This window comes from Oncorhynchus keta, chromosome 2, assembly GCF_023373465.1.
Source record: "Oncorhynchus keta strain PuntledgeMale-10-30-2019 chromosome 2, Oket_V2, whole genome shotgun sequence".
In the NCBI taxonomy this organism is placed as follows: Eukaryota; Metazoa; Chordata; class Actinopteri; order Salmoniformes; family Salmonidae; genus Oncorhynchus; species Oncorhynchus keta.
The window spans coordinates 58,820,961-58,840,482 of NC_068422.1; the positions used below are offsets into that span (position 1 = coordinate 58,820,961).

Here is a 19,522-nt window from a genome sequence, read left to right on the forward strand (position 1 = left end):
GTGTTTGTCCTAAGTTATTTTAGGAGGATGTTTTAATTTGAGCGTCACCATTAAACTCTGGGTGATGAGAGATATGGGCTGTATTTAAGGACTCCCCTCGGTGGTGTTGGGGCGGTCGCACTCAAGATTTGAGACTGGACTGAGGGGGAAGAGATTGATGCTGATACATCCAGACTTGTGCAGGTATAGTAGTCAAATGTTTATGATTTGTGAGTGACATGTTTGATATTGATAAATGTAACCACACACTGGTTGAATCAACGTTGTTTCAATTAAATTACTTTGATCCAACGTGGAATAGAAATGTAATTGACTGGGACCAGCTGTATTTACAGTAAAACCGATATCATATACTGGCTCGTGTCCAATCAGTGCCATACTTTTAGAATATTTGGTCCAAGGGTCCATGGATGAGACTGATGTTGAACTTGATCAAGCTATCTCTAAGTTGAATTGCATAAACACGATTTGAATTCATCCATCACGACTCACTGGATGTTGGAAATTTCCATGTGAGGTAAGTGTTAGTGACCAGGCTGCTTCAAGCGGTCCAGGGTGGATACTGGCATGTGTTCTTCCATGGTCCAAATGGGCTCTATTCCTGGAGTCTTATCACCACATACCAGCCCTATGATGTGACGGACTACCTCTGAAGTGAATGGGTGACAATAGAGGAGAGTCAGGACTGGCTGAGATACCTTATCTCTGCTAGAAGAACAGGCTCGACAACATCGCTGTCACTATACTACGATGGGTATCATCAAAGAGAATCCAAATGTAGACACTTACGTTTAAAATGAAATCTCTATATAATGTAGTCTGAACCTATTGCAACGCATGCATAACCGCAGGAATAAGGGCTGCTGATGGTGCTGCAGCACCCCCTGATAAATCAGTATTAAAATAACATTTTAAAATAATATTTTGGGAAAAAATAATTTTCCACCAAATTAGTGATTTAGGGCTTTACTACTCCTGAGTAGATAATTCTCATCAGCAGAGCGGGAAGACCTCCCCCACCCCGATGACAGCACGTCCACCCCTAAACATCTTCCCACGTGTTTATTTATTGACCAATATGTCATAAGTCAGAAATACACTGATGGTCTTGAGGTCACCCCAGAGTAGATTCAATCTGCAGCCATCTATTCCTCCATCTAAACACCCCTCTCGATGCAGACTCTCACCCCGAGACAAGGATGCCAAACTGGGGCGGCGGGGCCAAGTGTGCGGCCTGTGAAAAGACTGTGTACCACGCTGAGGAGATCCAATGCAACGGGAGGAGCTTCCACAAGACCTGCTTCATCTGCAGTAAGTTATCCTCAGTCACACGCCATGTAGGCCTGGACTGACAGAGAAGACAAACTGATGACACCAAGACCGGTAATAAACTCTCCTTACTTATTCATAAAACCAGGATCTGCTTAAAGAGTCGTTCCATGTCAACCCATGACACCTACCATCTCATATTGTTCTAAAATTGCTTCTGTTGTAGTTAGAAACAGTAAATATTGGCATCCCTGAAACATTATGTTGAAATTGTATTTTATCTCAGAGAAATTAAGGTAATTGATTGCACCCAAATTGGCAATTTTAAATGATAGCAAACACAGGAATACAAAGTTGAGAAGATTTGGACAAGCTGGCTTCTGGCTTCTGTTTACAGTTCTACAGTGGCCATTGAAGATAAGCATCTTATTGCAGTTCAGAAGACTAGCCCTGTCCCACCCTTCATTAGCACAAACAATAATCCTCTTCTTTTGTTTGGCTTTGAGGTTGTCTGTTTAACAACCAGCAAACCCTTCACTCCGTAGGCAACCGTAATTCGAGTCAGCCAGTGTATCAGTGTTGTGGTGTTTTTAAGATGACGTATTACCCTACGATTTGAGCCCTGAATCCGGACGCCTCTTACACAGAGAGCCTCTTAGCTTTTGCAGGTTGTATCTTAGCGATCACGGTAGCAGCAAAGAGAGGGGAGAGGTGAAGACCCTATCGGGGAACACAAAATGGACCACCTAAAATGCCCATCTCAAGTAACATGTTTCAATCTCACCTAATTACCCATGAATGGCTGGGGCTGGGCTTTGAACTGGGGGCTGCCAATAGGTAGATAGCACCACTGGGAGCACTAAAAGGCCTTTGTAATTATCTGCAATTGAGGAGGGATCAGCTTCTCCATCTGCTGGGGCTGGCAAATGGGAGAATCTGTCCTACACAGTGGTGGAAAAAGAACCCAATTGTCATACTTGAGTAAGAGTAAAGATACCTAAATAGAAAATGACTCAAGTAAACGTCACCCAGTAAGATTCTACTTGAGTAAAAGTCTAAAAGGATTTGGTTTAAAATATACTTAAGTGTCAAAAGTAAATGTCATTACTAAAAGTATATATCCTTTCAAATTCCTTGTATTAAGCAAACCAGACAGCAACATTTAAAAAAAAATATTATAATAATAATTTAAAAAAGAATAGCCAGAGGCACACCAACATTGCAACATAATTTATAAATGAATCATGTGTGTTTAGTGAGTACGCCAGATCAGAGGCAGTAGGGAAGACCAGGGATGTTCCGTGAATTGGACCATTTTCCTGTCCTGCTAAGCATTCAAATTGAACGAGTACTTGTGGGTGTCAAGGAAAATGTATGAAGTAAAAACTACATTTAGCAATGTAGTACAGTAAAAGTGAAAGTTGTCAAAATGATAAATAGTAAAGTAAAGATCCCCCTAAAAACTACTCAAGTAGTACTTGAAAGTATTTTTACTTAAGTACTTTGCACCACTGGTTCTACACAACCCCTCCAGACTGTAGTCTTCAAAAATAGACCCTGACCAGGGACAGCTGAAAGGGGTGTGTTGATTGACCTGGGTGGGACCATTGCTAGACCCCAGGCACATGCTTCTGTGGCCGAGTAATATGAATAATGCCATTATCCACAGCCTGATATAGTTGCTTAATAGGTATCCTGGCATGAAAAATATATATTTTGATATTAAAATAAAGGAACAGAATACTTAAGTGTGTTTGCTGTCCAACCTGACAAAACTGACGAAAGTTTGTCCATAGCTGTCACGGCCACAACATTCTTTCTCCTGTTAATTGTGGTTAAGTATGGACAGTGAGTCAATGTGTTGGTTTGGTTTGCTCTTCACCCCAGTGGCCTGCAGGAAAGGACTGGACAGTACAACAGTCGCAGCGCATGAGTCAGAGATCTACTGCAAGTCCTGCTACGGCAAGAAGTATGGGCCAAAAGGCTACGGGTACGGCCAGGGAGCTGGAGCCCTAAGCTCAGACCCCCCTGGACAGAACCTGGACATGCAATCTCAAGAGTAGGTCCCTCTCGTTATTCTCTCGGACCCCCTTCCCCCCCTTTAAATGTTACCAAGGAAACGAATATGGCTTTCATAAAAAGCTTCCCAGACTATAAATGTTACCAAGGAAACGAATACAGCTTTCATAAAAAGCTTCCCAGATTTGTAAATGTTACCAAGGAAACATTTTAATTGTAAATATGGATGTTCGTCTGTGTCTCTTCAGATATTTATTGTCATTTATTCTTTCCTCTTCATTATGAAGCTCAAAGCCTCGCCCCACATCCACAAACTCCAACTCCAGTAAGTTTGCGCATAGGTTTGGAAGTTCAGATTGCTGCCAAAGATGTTCGAAGGCTGTCTACGCAGCAGAGAAGATCATGGGGGCAGGAAAGGTAAAAGTCCTCTATATAAGGCTTGCTTGCACTCTTTAGTCCACAACAATACAACGATCACCTAACTCTGATAGATGGGGTGTATGCGTTTCTTGTTGCAGCCTTGGCATAAAACCTGCTTCCGCTGTTTGCTGTGTGGGAAGAGCCTGGAGTCTACCACAGTGACAGACAAGGATGGGGAACTCTACTGTAAAGGTACATACACACAGGACCAAACAAGCTCCCACCATTTAAGCGCTGTAAAGACCACATAGCTAGCCTGCCATAGAGAGCTCCCTTTGATCAATGATTACAGTCAGGCTTCAGTAGAATCTAGTGGCTAAGATGAGGGAGCAAGAGCATGGCCTTATATATTTTAATGAGTGTGGCCTTATTTATTTTAATGAGTGTGGCCTTATTTATACTACTGCATATTGGATGACTGTCCTTCATATTCCATTCACCCAGCTCAATGTAACATCGATATGTTTAGGCTACTACATGATGCTCAAATTTTCCTTATACCCATCATACGGTTGCTACAACCTAGCCTATGAATTAAAAAGTTTACAACGTAGGTGCACAGGTCAAGAGAAATTTGAGTAATCAAGGTGGCAGACATTGACACATTCAATACCGCCTTACACACTCTTGCCTGCATCTAGCTGATCTAGGGTGTAATCATTAGACCAACATTTGCAAACAAGTTTCTTTTGGACAAATTCAGATATGCTTACAGAATCGGTGGAATGAATACACCCCTGATCTAACACAAACACAGTTCACTTTCATAGCAGCCACATAAAACAGCATGATCACTTTGCTCATTGTAATTCCTTCTCATATCTACGAGCTCTTCTCCTCTCACCTTTTCCCTTTGCTTGTGGACTTTAGTGCACAACACATTAGTGAACAGGCAACAAAAAAAAATTTCTTCATATGATAACCGCTAACCACAGCCGACATCGTTGTCACCATATTAATGTCATAGTCAACATATCTACTAGAACGAATATGTTAATAAACCCGCTACAATCATGCACTACAGTGTAGTCAGCAGCAAGCAGTATAGCAGTTACACCGGCAGCAGTAAATTATTAAAACCAAACGCTTACCTTGATTTGAAAGAGTTCCAGTGTTGGTTAGCCATAGCCAGCTAGTTAACATAGCATCCCTCTCTGTTTGAGTAGGCTAAACTAGCTAGCTGCATCTGCTAGCTAAGTTTTTTATTAAACACAACTAAATATAGTTCTCGCTTTCTCTTGCTTCTTCATTTTTAAATAAATACATTTGTTCAAAACTGTTCAACTATTGTCTTTCTCTCTCTTTGAATCAACTACTCACATTTTATGCACCGCAGTGCTAGCTATCTGTAGCTTATGCTTTCAGTACTAGATTCATTCTCTGATCCTTTGACTGCGTGGAGAAAAAGTCAGTTTATGCTGCAAGATAGGTTGGAGGACAGCCTCCGGAAGTTGTCATAATTACTGTGTCCATAGAAAGGGATGAGAACCATGAGCTTCCTAGGTTTTGTATTAAAGTCAATGTACCCAGAGGAGGACAGAAACTAGCTGTCCTCCGGCTACACCATGGCGCTACCCTACAGAGTGTTGTTGAGGCTACTGCAGGCCTTCATTACAAAACAATGTCTTTTAATAAATTATTTAGTGATGTGTATATACAGTGCCTTGCGAAAATATTCAGCCCCCTTGAACTTTGCGACCTTTTGCCACATTTCAGGCTTCAAACATAAAGATATAAAACTGTATTGTTTTGTGAAGAATCAACAACAAGTGGGACACAATCATGAACTGGAGCGACATTTATTGGATATTTCAATCTTTTTTAACAAATCAAAAACTGAAAAATTAGGCGTGCAAAATTATTCAGCCCCTTTACTTTCAGTGCAGCAAACTCTCTCCAGAAGTTCAGTGAGGAACTCTGAATGATCCAATGTTGACCTAAATGACTAATGATGATAAATACAATCCACCTGTGTGGAATCAAGTCTCTGTATAAATGCACCTGCACTGTGATAGTCTCAGAGGTCCGTTAAAAGCGCAGAGAGCATCATGAAGAACAAGGAACACACCAGGCAGGTCCGAGATACTGTTGTGAAGAAGTTTAAAGCCGGATTTGGATACAAAAAGATTTCCCAAGCTTTAAACATCCCAAGGAGCACTGTGCAAGCGATAATATTGAAATGGAAGGAGGTCGCAAAGTTCAAGGGGGGCGAATACTTTCGCAAGGCACTGTACAGTGGGGAGAACAAGTATTTGATACACTGCCGATTTTGCAGGTTTTCCTACTTACAAAGCATGTAGAGGTCTGTATTTTTTATCATAGGTACATTTCAACTGTGAGTAACGGAATCTAAAACAAAAATCCAGAAAATCACATTGTATGATTTTTAAGTAATTAATTTGCATTTTATTGCATGACATAAGTATTTGATCACCTACCAACCAGTAAGAATTCCGGCTCTCACAGACCTGTTAGTTTTTCTTAAAGAATCCCTCCTGTTCTCCACTCATTACCTGTATTAACTGCACCTGTTTGAACTCGTTACCTGTATAAAAGACACCTGTCCACATACTCAATCAAACAGACTCCAACCTCTCCACAATGGCCAAGACCAGAGACCTGTGTAAGGACATCAGGGATAAAATTGTAGACCTGTACAGGGCTGGGATGGGCTACAGGACAATAGGCAAGCAGCTTGGTGAGAAGGCAACAACTGTTGGCGCAATTATTAGAAAATGGAAGAAGTTCAAGATGACGGTCAATCACCCTCGGTCTGGGGCTCCATGCAAGATCTCACCTCGAGGGGCATCAATGATCATGAGAAAGATGAGGGATCAGCCCAGACCTACACGGCAGGACCTGGTCAATGACCTGAAGAGAGCTGGGACCACAGTCTCAAAGAAAACCATTAGTAACACACTATGCCGTCATGGATTAAAATCCTTCAGCACATGCAAGGTCCCCCTGCTCAAGCCAGCGCATGTCAAGGCCCGTCTGAAGTTTGCCAATGACCATCTGGATGATCCAGAGGAGGAATGGGAGAAGGTCATGTGGTCTGATGAGACACAAATAGAGCTTTTTGGTCTAAACTCCACACGCCGTGTTTGAAGGAAGAAGAAGGATGAGTACAACCCCAATAATACCATCCCAACCGTGAAGCATGGAGTTGGAAACATCATTCTTTGGGGATGCTTTTTTGCAAAGGGGACAGGATGACTACACCGTATTAAGGGGAGGATGGATGGGGCCATGTATCGCGATATCTTGGCCAACAACCTCCTTCCCTCAGTAAGAGCATTGAAGATGGGTCGTGGCTGGGTCTTCCAGCATGACAACGACCCGAAACACACAGCCAGGGCAACTAAGGAGTGGCTCCGTAAGAAGCATCTCAAGATCCTGGAGTGGCCTAGCCAGTCTCCAGACCTGAACCCAATAGAAAATCTTTGTAGGGAGCTGAAAGTCCGTATTGCCCAGCGACAGCCCCGAAACCTGAAGGATCTGTAGATCCCTGCTGCAGTGTGTGCAAACCTGGTCAAGAACTACAGGAAACATATGATCTCTGTAATTGCAAACAAAAGTTTCTGTACCAAATATTAAGTTCTGCTTTTCTGATGTATCAAATACTTATGTCATTCAATAAAATGCAGATTAATTACTTAAAGATCATACAATGTGATTTTCTGGATTTTTGTTTTAGATTCTGTCTCTCACAGTGGAAGTGTACCTATGATAGAAATTACAGACCTCTACATGCTTTGTAAGTAGGAAAACCTGCAAAATGCAGTGTATCAAATACTTGTTCTCCCCAATGTATTTAGAGTTTTATCTAAAAATTATAACTTTTTTAAATGTTTCACTATCTTAATTTTTATGAAATTCACTGAGGATGATGGTCCTCCCCTTCCTACTCCGAGGAGCCTCCATTGATAGAAACTCAGTGACTCTCAGTCACCAGGAGCTCAGTATTGTATCTTTCGGTGTTTCATTATTTCTTAGTTGGTTTCTTCCCTCTGTCTTTTCAGTTTGCTACGCCAAGAACTTCGGGCCGAAAGGAAAAGGGCTGGGGAACATGGGAATGGTGGAAGATGGAGAATGAATTCCTTGTAATAGTTTGTGTGTGTGTTAGTTTTCTTTTCTTCAAATATAGAGCATTTTGAGCACTTATTGAAAATGTGTGTTAATAAAACATTTCACCATTCACATTTCTTAAAACGTCTTTCTCTTGCCTTACAATTATGTAAAAACACTTGACAATAGTAACTACATCACAGCATTTATCAACACAAACGATTGAGAGAGTGATGTCTATCTAGCTTATATCAACTGCACATCCCTTTCTTGTGTTCAAGGCAATGGATGAAACAGCACTGCTTCATTTGCATAAAAAGGACATTGTTGATCTAAGTGTCATCATATCAAAGTGAGCTGTATGCCAAATAACCTGGACCACCACACAGGCCTGGGTACAATACAGACGGTCGACCTATGGATGGTGTATAGGATGGGTAGACCTCAAATGACATGAATCAATTATAACCAGATGCTCTTCAAAATATATTGAAACTGACACACAAGAATATAAGAATATAAGAATATAAGCACACCCCAAAAGAAATAAGGAGGCTTCGAGGCAAAAACATTAAGCGTCAAACAAAAGCCAACAAAATATTTAGCTAATAACATCGCTCCGCATGAAAAACAAATGAGCATGAAAACGAAAACAAAAGAGGGAAGGAAAACATAATTACGTCATATTTCTATTCTGTGTTAATGTGCTGCCTGGCGAAGACAGCTCCACCAACATGCCTCCAGCTGTTTTTTAAATGAATTATTAATAGGATTTAATCTGCGCTCATAAATACGCCCGTGTCATTTAAATTAACAAGGCAACGCTAATGACCAAACACATTTCCGTTAATCTATCCAAACTTCCATGTCTTGGTGCCCAAGCGCAAGTTTTTTGTAATTAAAAGTACTTAAGCTGCAGGAGGCTGATGAGGGTGTGTGTACATGGATGTTTTATTTTTTACCTGTAATGTATTTTTTCTTGTTGTGTTTAATATGGAACTCCATTAGCTACTCTACTCTTCCTGGGTCCAGGCAAAATTAAGGCAGTTATACATATTTGAAAAACATTACAAAGATTACAGAAGTCACAACATATTAAGTGTGTGACCTCGAGCCCACACGCCACTACCACATATCTACAATGCAGAAATCCATGTGTACGTGTGTTATCATGCGTGTGTGTATGCATGTGTATTTTGCGTATGTTATCATGTGTGTGTATGCATGTGTCTGTGCCTTTGTTTGTGTTACTTCACAGTCCCCACTGTTCCATAAGGTGTATTTTTACCTGCTTTGAAATTCTGATTCTAGTGCTTGCATCAGTTACCTGATGTGGAATAGAGTTCCATGTAGTTATGGCCCTATGTCGTACTGTGCGCCTCCCATAGTCTGTTCTGAACTTGGGGACTGTGAAGACACTTCTGGTGGCATGTCTTGTTGGGTATGCAAAGGTTTCCGAGCTGTGTGCTAGTATTTTAAAACAGACAGCTCTGTACCTTCAGCTTGTCAATAATACCTCTTACAAAAACAAGTAATGATGAAGTCAACCTCTCTGCCATGAGATTGACATGCATGTCATTAATGTTAGCTCTCTGTGTACTTTTAAGGGCCAGCAGTGCTGCCCTGTTCTGAGCAAAATGCAATTTTCCCCAAGTCCCTCTTTGTGGCACCTGACCACACTACTGAACAGTAGCCCAGGTTGTTTATAGTGTTGTTAAGAAGGCAGAGTAGTGCTTTATTATGGACAGACTTCTCTCCATCTTAGCTACTGTTGTTTCAATATGTTTTGACCATGACAGTTTACAGTCCAGCGTTACTCCAAACAGTTAGGTCACCTCAACTTGCTCAATTTCCACATTATTAATTACGAGATGTGCAGTTGAAGCTGGAAGTTTACATATACCTTAGCCAAATACATTTAAACTCAGTTTAACAATTCCTGCCATTTAATCAGAGTAAAAAAAAATAATTTCTTAGGTCAGTTAGGATCACCACTTTATTTTAAGAATGTGAAATGTCAGAATAATAGTAGAGAGAATTATTTATTTGAGCTTTTATTTCTTTCATCACATTCCCAGTGGGTGAGAAGTTTACATACACTCAATTAGTATTTGGTAGCATTGCCTTTAAATTGTTTAACTTCAGTCAAACGTTTCAGGTAGCCTTCCACAAGCTTCCCACAATAAGTTGGGTGAATTTTGGCCCATTCCTTCTGACAGAGCTGTTGTAACTGAGTCAGGTTTGTAGGCCTCTTTGCTCGCACATGCTTTTTCAGTTCTGCCCACAAATATTCTATGGGTTTGAGGTCAGGGCGTTGTGATGGCCACTCCAGTGCCTTGACTTTGTTGTCCTTAATTATGCCATTTTGCCACAACTTTGGAAGTATGCTTTGGGTCATTGTCCATTTGGAAGACCCATTTGCAACCAAGCTTTAACTTCCTGACTGACGTCTTGAGATGTTGCTTCAAATATCCACATAATTTTCAATTCCTCATGACGCCATCTATTTTGTGAAGTGCACCAGTCCCTCCTGCAGCAAAGCACCCCCACAACATGATGCTGCCACTCCCATGCTTCACGGTTGGGATGGTGTTCTTCGGATATAGATACTTTTGTACCTGTTTCCTCCAGCATCTTCACAAGGTCCTTTACTGTTGTTCTGGGATTGATTTGCACTTTTCGCACCAAAGTACGTTCATCTCTAGGAGTCAGAACGCATCTCCTTCCTGAGCGGTATGACGGCTGCGTGGTCCTATAGTGTTTATACTTGCGTACTATTGTTTGTACAGATGAACGTGGTACCTTCAGGCGTTTGGAAATTGCTCCCAAGGATGAACCAGACTTGTGGAGGTCTACAATTTGTTCTTGGCTGATTTCTTTTGATTTTCCCATGATGTCAAGCAAAGAGGCACTGAGTTTGAAGGTAGGCCTTGAAGTACATCCACATGTACACCTCCAATTGACTCAAATGATGTCAATTAACCTATCAGAAGCTTCTAAAGTCATGACATTATTTTCTGCAATTACCTAAGCTATTTAAAGGCACAATCAACTTAGTGTATGCAAACTTCTGACCCACTGGAATTGTGATACAGTGAATTATACGTGAAATAAACAATTGTTGGGAAAATGACTTGTGTCATGCACAAAGTTGATGTCCTAACCGACTTACCAAAACTATAGCTTGTCAACAAGAAATTTGTGGAGTTTTAATTACTCCAACCTAAGTGCATGTAAACTTCTGACTTCAACTGTAGTTGAGGTTTAGTGAATGATTTGTCCCAAATACAATGCTTTTCATTTTGGAAATATTTAGTACTAACTTATTCCTTGATACCCATTCCAAAACGAACTGCAGCTCTTTGTTAAATGTTGTAGTCATTTCAGTATACTGTAGTAGTTCACGTGTGGCCTTACTCAAAGCATGTCGTTAGTAAAGATAAAAAATCAAGGGTCCTAAACAGCTACCCTCGGGAATTCCTGCTTCTGTCTGGACTATGTTTGAGAGGATTGCATTAAAGAACACCCTCTGTGTTCTGTTAGACAAGTAGCTCTTCATCCACATTATAACAGGGGGTGCAAAAGCCATAACACAAACGTTTTTCCAGCAGCAGACTGTGATCGATAACGTCAAAAGATGCACTGAAGTCTAACAAGACAGCCCCACAATCATTTTATCATCAATTTCTCTCAGCCAATCATCAGTCATTTGTGTAAGTGCTGTGCTTGTTGAATGTCCTTCCCTATTAGCGTGCTGGAAGTCTGCTGTCAATTTGTTTACTGTAAAATAGCTATAATGATGTATCTGGTCAAAAAACATTTTTTCCAGAAGTTTACTAAGAGTTGGTAACAGACTGATTGGTTGGCTATTTGAGCCAGTAAAGGGTTTTTTACTATTCTTGGGTAGCGGAATGACTTTAGCTTCCCTCCAGGCCTGAGGGCACACACTTTCTAGTTGTTTTAAATTAAAGATGTGGCAAATAGCAGTGGCAATATCGTCCGCTATTATACTCAATCATTTTCCATTCAGATTGTCAGACCCCGGTGGCTTGTCATTGGTGATGGACAACAATTTTTTCACCTCTTCTACACTGACTTTACAGAATTCAAAAGTACAATTCTTTCATAATTTGGTCTGATGCACTTGGATGTGTAGCGTCAGTGTTTGTTGCTGGCATGTCATCCCTAAGTTTGCTTATCTTGCCAATGAAAAAAAAAAAATTCAAGTAGTTCGCTCACTGATATTGCCATCTGATTCAATGAGTGATGGAGCAGAGTTGGCTTTTTTTACCCAAGGTGCACCAAAGCGTTGTACTATCATTTTTTATATTACTTATATTTGTTTCAGAGTATAGCTTAATCACAATTTCTTAATTTGCAGTAATTTTGCCAATCAGTTGGGCTGCCAGACTTAATTGCCATACCTTTTGCCTCATCCCTCAACCATACAATTTTTCGATTCAAGGGGATTTAACAGTCATTTTCTTAAATGGGGGCTTACTAGTAACTGGAATAATTCATTTCATAAATGTGTCAAGTGCAGCGTCTGGTTGCGCCTCATTACACACCACAAGACCAGCAGATATTCTTTAAATCAACAACACATGAACCACTGCAAAACTTCTTGTATGACCTCTTATAAACTATAAAGAAATGTCTTGAATGGTGTCTTTCTTTGGCTTCAATTAAAAGAGGTCTCGGTATACCTCATTTGTTTCATTAAAATGTCTCCAGTGGTCTGGATAACAAAGTCAATTGGGAGCCTGATTTAGTACAGGATTACCCCCAAGACGAATACCAACTTATCAATTATGACAAAAGGTAAACAAGAGGATCATTAGGTTTACCATGTCTTCACTGGACTATGCAGGATCGATTGAAACATGAAGATGCCAATCTCTCCCGAAACAGTCGTGAGCTTTGATTTATGTACCCACAGAGCATCTAAATTCAAAAGGCTTTCGGACACCATCGTAAAAAAAACAAACAAAAAAAAAAACTTGCGTGGCTTTGTTGGAACATCCAGTGCAGTGAGTTACAATGGCACATTACTTCACGTGGGTAATGCAGAAAACAAAAACAACTAAAAAAAGCAATGAAAACAATTAATCAAATGCATACCGTGACATTTTCACAAGAACATATCACTTGATTTCTAGCTGTGGGAATGATATTCCATGAGAACACAACTTGCCTCAGCATGACTTTGGCGCTATACATTAGTTTACACAATGCTCCTAAAATAACGAAAACATCACTAATGGAGGAATAGGTATTTGGTTTTGGTTACGATAACACAAGACAGTTGGTCATTAATCGAAATGACTGGAAATCTCAGACTGTTGCTTTAAGGCTGAGAGAGAAGAGCATAGTGGATAGGATCGTGGATTGTTAAGTTATGGGAGATATGAGTCCAGATTCCTTGCCTTCTCCCAATAGTGAGCACTAGTTCACCCTTAAATGGATGTAAAAACACTCCATTTGTGTAACAACTGCCAACAGTCCACCATATTTCCTCCACCTGTCCATTCCTTCTAAATCCACGAGGGGGAGTGAACGAGCGCACACTTATGGGAGAGGGAATCGGAAACGGCTATGGACTTGGGTGCGTGTCCACTGTCAAGAGAGTGGCTGGATAGAAAAATCGGCATATTTAGAGGTACAGTACTACAAGACCAGTGTTAGAACAAACTGCTCTAGAGAATACACTGTATGCTCCAATAAAAAGAGTTCAGTGACTGACAAACCAATGTGAGGCTTTGCTTAAACTGTCTACAGTGTCAGTCCTTCAAATCTAAAAACGCTCACTTACAGCCTCTTGCGAACACTGTAAAAACAGACAAAAAAATATATATAAAAAAACATTGATCAAAAGACAACTATTTATGTTAAAAAGAAAACAATGACTAACTTAATATACAATTTAAGCCATAAAGGCGAATTCAACTTGGCACAAATGATACATTTCAGATGTACATTTTTTCCCCTCATGAATATATACCAGCGTAAGGCAGCAGCAGTCTGTAGCAAAAGAAACAGATAAAATAAAGTCAGTACAACTTCCTCCATGCCATTTCCCTTCATAGTGGTGTTTCTTCACAGGCAGTCCAAAATATAGAAAATATATATTTTCTTAAATAAGCTTAATCCGTTTGGTCCAGAACGATAGTGGATCCAGGTCCTAGCTGCCCCCTTTGGGGTCAGACGATGTCGGGCTGGCCGAACATGTGGTCTCGGCCGGGTGGGTACTGCTGGGTCCAGTCGACAATGGCGGGCTTGAACAGCCCACAGCAACGCAGCTGGAAGAACGACACAAGGTTCCGCACCACACCCAAACTATGGAGGGAGAGAGAGAGAGAGAAATGAGAGTAACGGAGAAAGAGAGAAGCACTGGCCCACAATAGTAAATAGGTGTGAGGACATTTGTCTGTTTATTGCTTTTAGACACCAAGTAAACGGAATCGGCAGGCTAGCCTGATGATCTTGTCTAGCCATCTCGTCTCAAGAAGGTCCACAATGAAAATAAGTCCCAGACTTTGTGTGTTATCCTCAATGATTTTACTCGCACATATGGCTTTTTCAAGTTTTACGTGTGCTTGTTTTGTGTGTTTTTTTTTTAATTGTGAAATTAATCAACTAAAAGAAGACAACTTACTTGTAAGGGTTCTGTCTGAGAGAGATGGATTGTGGGAGTTTCCTCTGACGAAGCACCAGGTTTGCCATCTCTGCGTTTGTCAGGCTGTAGAACGCAATCTGTTCAGACACACACATTCTAACTAAAACAGAAATGACACTACGCCTCCAAATTGTCACATTGGCTTACGAGTCCCTGTCGTTAAAAAAAAAAAGAAAAGTATGATAAAACAACGATAACTAATGCCTCCGTTGAATATTTCCTCAAAAAGACAACAGAAATAGCAGCTCTCCTCCCAGCCCGGCATCATTAAGGCAGTGAGCAGCATGGGGGACAGCCCCGGGGAAGACACTGCAGCAAGACGGCGTCAACACAGAAGACAACACGTCAATCATGAATAACACGAGCAGCATTTGATTCGGAGCAAATCAAAAGAAAGACACAGCGAAAACGTTGGCAGCTCGAGCTCGAGGAAATCAAATAGGGTTTATAGGTCGAGTGCACATAGTAATAAATGTGGTAGTTTTCTTTCAGCGCGTTTCAAGAAGTTATTCAAATACAACATGCCTACAGTTGTAGACGTGACGGTAGCATTGTAGCTACTACACACACACACACACACTTACCTGGTAGAGCTGTATGACCAGTAGTATGGAAGCCCAGGAGGTATGGAAGAAAGCTAGACAGAAGACACCCAGTACCCAGGAAGAACAGCCCACCAGGGCAGAGATGGCACCCCACACACCCTCCTCCTGGTAGTGCAGCGGACAGTGCTTTGACCAGTCTGGCAACACACACGAGAATGTCAGGCAGGAAGACAAGTACATGCGTTAAGAATGTACACAAATAAAGTGCATTTGTCTGTGTGATTAATTGAAGCAGTCACTCACACACGAGACATCCGTAGAACATCCACGCTCCCATCAGGCAGAGATAGAGGAGGAAGAGAACAAAGAAGTGGTGATTCCTGGCACCTGAAGAAATTAAGAAGAATGGGTGGGAGAAAGAAGACCCGAAACTTTTGTCATTAAAACGCAAAACTCTGGCGCTGACAAGGCGGCAAATGCCGGCTGTGTATTTGTGTCGGCTAAACTTAGACGAATACTGTGTTTCCAAGTGTTCAAATACTAGTCGACTGCCACGACAACGATTGCGTTCCACTACGCAACCCTATTAGTGCGTACTGAGGTTTCGTGTAGATTATCCTACAAACTGTATGTATCATTTAGGGTAGACAGAAATATATACGCTCTGTTGGTTTTAGTTACCTATGCAGCCATTGATCCAGATGGAGTGATGGTCCTGTTTCGCCACGCAGGCGTCACAGGAGAAGCAGTGACTGGCCCTCATAGGCTTCTTCATCTGCAGAACCGAAACACACAACAACAAAAATCAACCAATCAGCATTTCTTCATATCAGCACATTTCCTAACACGTGAAAGCTTGAGCAAAACATATTTGTTCATTGGGAGGTCATGAGTATCCCTCTATCTCGCTAATAGCGATGGTTGAGTAAACACGTTGGAATGGAACTGGCCTACTTGCGGTCCTTGTGGCTTACCATACAGGAAGTGCAGAAGATACTGGGGTCCAAGCAGCCCGCCTCTGCCAGCAACACCACATTCTGGAGGCGACACAGAAGACCAACACGATCCATCACATCCATGTCACATGCCAACGTCCCCTCCAGCCAGACCAGGGTAAATGTTGACCTGTCCATAATGGTTTTCTACCAGTCTTTTAAAAACAAAACAACAGTGATAGAACAACGCCTCTCCCGATGTCCTGCTCCTTACCATCTTTTTCTCTTCCTCAGTTGCCTTGACGATGCCGGGGTCAGTCCGACAGGAGCGGAGGTAGTAGTAGAGCAGAGCCGTGGCGTTGACAGTGAACAACACCTGTACCGTGGCACTGGGACCATGTAGGGAGACGGGTTGAGGACATAACGTCGCACCACATACAGTAGGTGCATTCCAATCATACCCTGAAAGTCATCTTCTACCTGATAATTCAATTGCACCCACCCAGTGTCCCAGGACTAGGTTCCTGATTGGAGGGGAAGAATTTGATTTTTTTTGTTTTTTTAAATAAAAAAATAAAAAAACTGACTGCGGTCCAGATTAGAATTTTATGGGTATGAAACATTAACTACTTTAACACCTAAACCATGATACTGGACTGAGATGGACGTGGTACAAGGATGTGGTTACAAGAGAGCGGTGCAGCGGTAGTGCTGCAGCCTCTCAAGCACATAGCGGCATGGGTAGAAAATACCACCCAAACCCTATACTTTAGTACTGTCTGCCCTGCACCCCGCCATCTGATAAAATACGCAAGGAGAAAGGAGCTCCACTGCTCCTTCAAAAAAAAAGAAGAAAAAAAAAAGAGATGGACTTGGTTAGGCTGGACTAGAAAGGTCTGGACTGAACTAGACGAGATTGAGATGGACGAGGACAGTCAATGACAGGGGAGCTTTTTAGTGTTGATTCAGTACAGTGTTACATGCTGGGTAAGTACAGAATGTAGAGTGCTGCGCTGGGTTGGAGTGTGAGTGACAGTAGAGGCCCTGTGTTAAAGGATATCAGGCAGGAAGCACAGGCACCAGGTGACCAGCATCCAGAAGACTGATGCCATAAGAGTTGTAGCAGGAACCAGCGACTGCAGGGCCGGGCTCGCCAACTGCCTGTAAGTGTACACACACACACACACACACACACACACACACACACACTTATTATTGTACACGTTAGAATATTGTTTCAACTGTTTGCCCGAGTTGCGCAGCGGTCTAAGGCACTGCATCTCAGTGCAAGAGATGTCACTACAGTCCCTGGTTCGAATCCAAGCTGTATCACATCCGGCCGCGATTGGGAATCCCATAGGGCGGCACCCAATTGTCCCAGTGTTGTCCGGGTTTGGGTTTGGCTGGGGTAGGCCAAATAAGAATTTCTTCTTCACAGACTTGCCTAGTTAAATAAAAGGTTACATTTCAAATGTAAATGTAAAAAAAATATCAGTCTTGTATGAAAAATGAGTTTCCCCATAAGTGCTCCTAGAAAGTACATCTACTTAATGAGTCACGTCAGCAAACAACTGCCCAGGGAGATTTGACAGAACCAAGCACGGACAGTATGACTAAAAGCAGGCTACTAGAGTCAGTACGTGAGCGCCATCTTGCGGAGGTCCCTAGTAATACCAACAGAGCTCGAGACATGGGGTGCACTGCGGATCTCTCAATGCATCTCAGTTAACTAGGAGTTGAAGTACACTCATAACAGTTGATCAACCCTTACCACTGTGATGCCGCGTGATCTTGTCTACTGGATTGACCACGGGCAGCCAATGTGCATTCTCACCGTTGAGCCAGGTTGACCACAGCCATCACACAGGCCAGCAGAACCCCTTTCAGCAGCCAGGATTCTGAACTCAAGTCGGCTATCGCTCCCACACTGCCCAGCACAGCAACGCAGAACATAAACTGAAGACACACCTAGAGAGAGACAAGAGCAGAGAGAGAGAGAGAGAGAGAGAAGTAAAATCACTTAAATAATCTTTTCCGAAGAGAAATACAAAATATTAATTTCAACCACAATGTGAAGAAAACTGCAGCGTTGGCATCCGTTTTAAGCCAAGGTTAATTATTGTTCTCCCTCATGCTGTCGCACACACGATACTGGAAATATGGGTCAAGATCTCTCATAGGCATTTGTTGAGCATATGAAAGTGTAGTGCCCCACACCCTGTGTGTGTTGAAGTAACGTAGGCAGAGGAAAAGTGTGTGTGTGGTGTCCATACCCTGTACCGGTTAACTAGGCGCAGGCAACGGGATTTGGAGCGTATCCTCTCCTGCTTGACGTGGTTGAGCATGTGGACGAGCAGGGGGCTGTGCACCTGGTGGGCCAGGTCTATGGGAGTGTCACCCTGAGGAGACAAACACAACACAGTCACAATCCTTAGTGAACCTCACACACTATAGTCCATTGTATTCACGATAGCAAATAAATACGCACATGTTCATCTTTCTAATACGCCAACACGTGTATCTCAGAGACTTCTATGTTAGTAACATCCCGAGTATGATGCAAGCATCAATTTAGTCTATGCTTTTATAATCCCCCTCAGGAGCTCACATTTATGATAGGATTAATTAGTGTGTGTATGGGAGATCTCACGTTGGCGTTCTCGGCATCGACGCTAGCCCCGGCCTCCAGCAGGATGTGGGCGGCGTCTACGTTTCCCGCCAGCACGGCACAGTGCAGCGGAGAGTTCCCGTTCACTTTGTCCACCGCACTCACCGACGCATTGCACTTCACCAGGAAGTTAGTGGGCTCAGGCCTGCATTCAATGATTGGTTTATTGACTTCAGATCTCCCCGCCACTAACCATGACCTTTCTTAGTAGTACCTTACCAAAAAAAGCCTAATAGGCCAGTTATTGAGGACATGTGTCATTGTAAGCATACATGGAAAAGAAACAAATAATCATTGGGTTGCAGGGAAACGTACCCAATGATTTTCTGTGCTGCCAACATCAGGGGCGTCTGCCCATTTGAGTCAGGAAGGTCAACTTCCTACAACAGCAAAAAAACAATTAAATAAAAAAAGGGCCCTGTTAGACTGAAGAGGGTGAATAAAGGAGAAAGGATGAGAGAGCACAAGAATAAAAGAGAAGGAGAGTGTGTGGCTGAGAGAGAAAAAGAGCGAGCAAGAGAGAAAGAGTCTCACTTGTCCCTTAGCCATGAGGTAGGCTGCTATGGGCATGTGTTGGAAGAGGATTGCCAGATGCAGGCTGCGGTAGCCCTCCCCGTCGGCCACAGATGGGTCGGCTCCGTACCGCAGCAGCTGGATCACCATGGAGAGGTGGCCTTGCCTGTACACAGACAACCATACATAAAGTCACCAAACCAAATATTGTCACCCTTACGTCTTCAATGGAGCTGAATGTTCTGCTTTTTTCTTCTTTTCAAAAGTGGATGAATTACTATGTTAACCCTGTAAGCACCTACAACTAACCACAATGAGATAAATAGAGCACCACGGTACGAGTCACAATACCCTTAAAACCTTGCAGTCGACCATTCATTTTTCCCCATAGGGGATTTTTAGAGACACT

At 42.2% G+C, this 19,522-nt stretch overlaps 2 protein-coding genes across 8 annotated transcripts in view; one reads left to right on the forward strand and one right to left on the reverse strand.

Annotated features, from left to right (window-relative positions):
- Positions 1-30: 30 nt before the first annotated feature.
- On the forward strand, positions 31-7,906 carry csrp3 (cysteine and glycine-rich protein 3 (cardiac LIM protein)). Its single transcript, XM_035734510.2, has 6 exons — positions 31-183; positions 1,180-1,311; positions 3,157-3,328; positions 3,576-3,705; positions 3,807-3,900; positions 7,731-7,906. Exons 2-6 carry the CDS (start codon positions 1,200-1,202, stop codon positions 7,802-7,804), a joined length of 582 nt encoding a protein of 193 aa, XP_035590403.1. The 5' UTR covers positions 31-183; positions 1,180-1,199; the 3' UTR covers positions 7,805-7,906.
- A 343-nt stretch (positions 7,907-8,249) lies between these two features.
- The window catches only part of LOC118357433 (putative palmitoyltransferase ZDHHC13), a 33,101-nt gene continuing 21,828 nt past the window's right edge, over positions 8,250-19,522 (reverse strand). For 6 of the 7 annotated variants that reach the window (XM_052479146.1, XM_052479145.1, XM_052479158.1 and 3 more), the window contains 13 exons: positions 19,135-19,279; positions 18,916-18,980; positions 18,583-18,745; positions 18,206-18,331; positions 17,767-17,900; positions 16,991-17,093; positions 16,207-16,329; positions 15,972-16,034; positions 15,679-15,772; positions 15,301-15,384; positions 15,037-15,194; positions 14,432-14,515; positions 8,250-14,112 (listed from right to left, as the gene is read on the reverse strand). In XM_052479146.1, the coding sequence (XP_052335106.1) occupies positions 13,873-14,112; positions 14,432-14,515; positions 15,037-15,194; positions 15,301-15,384; positions 15,679-15,772; positions 15,972-16,034; positions 16,207-16,329; positions 16,991-17,093; positions 17,767-17,900; positions 18,206-18,331; positions 18,583-18,745; positions 18,916-18,980; positions 19,135-19,279 (1,582 nt within the window). In that variant the 3' untranslated portion in view covers positions 8,250-13,872. Of the gene's footprint in view, positions 14,113-14,431; positions 14,530-15,036; positions 15,195-15,300; positions 15,385-15,678; positions 15,773-15,971; positions 16,035-16,206; positions 16,330-16,990; positions 17,094-17,766; positions 17,901-18,205; positions 18,332-18,582; positions 18,746-18,915; positions 18,981-19,134; positions 19,280-19,522 lie in introns of all 7 variants that reach the window. The other variant, XM_052479149.1, reaches the window with a different exon arrangement.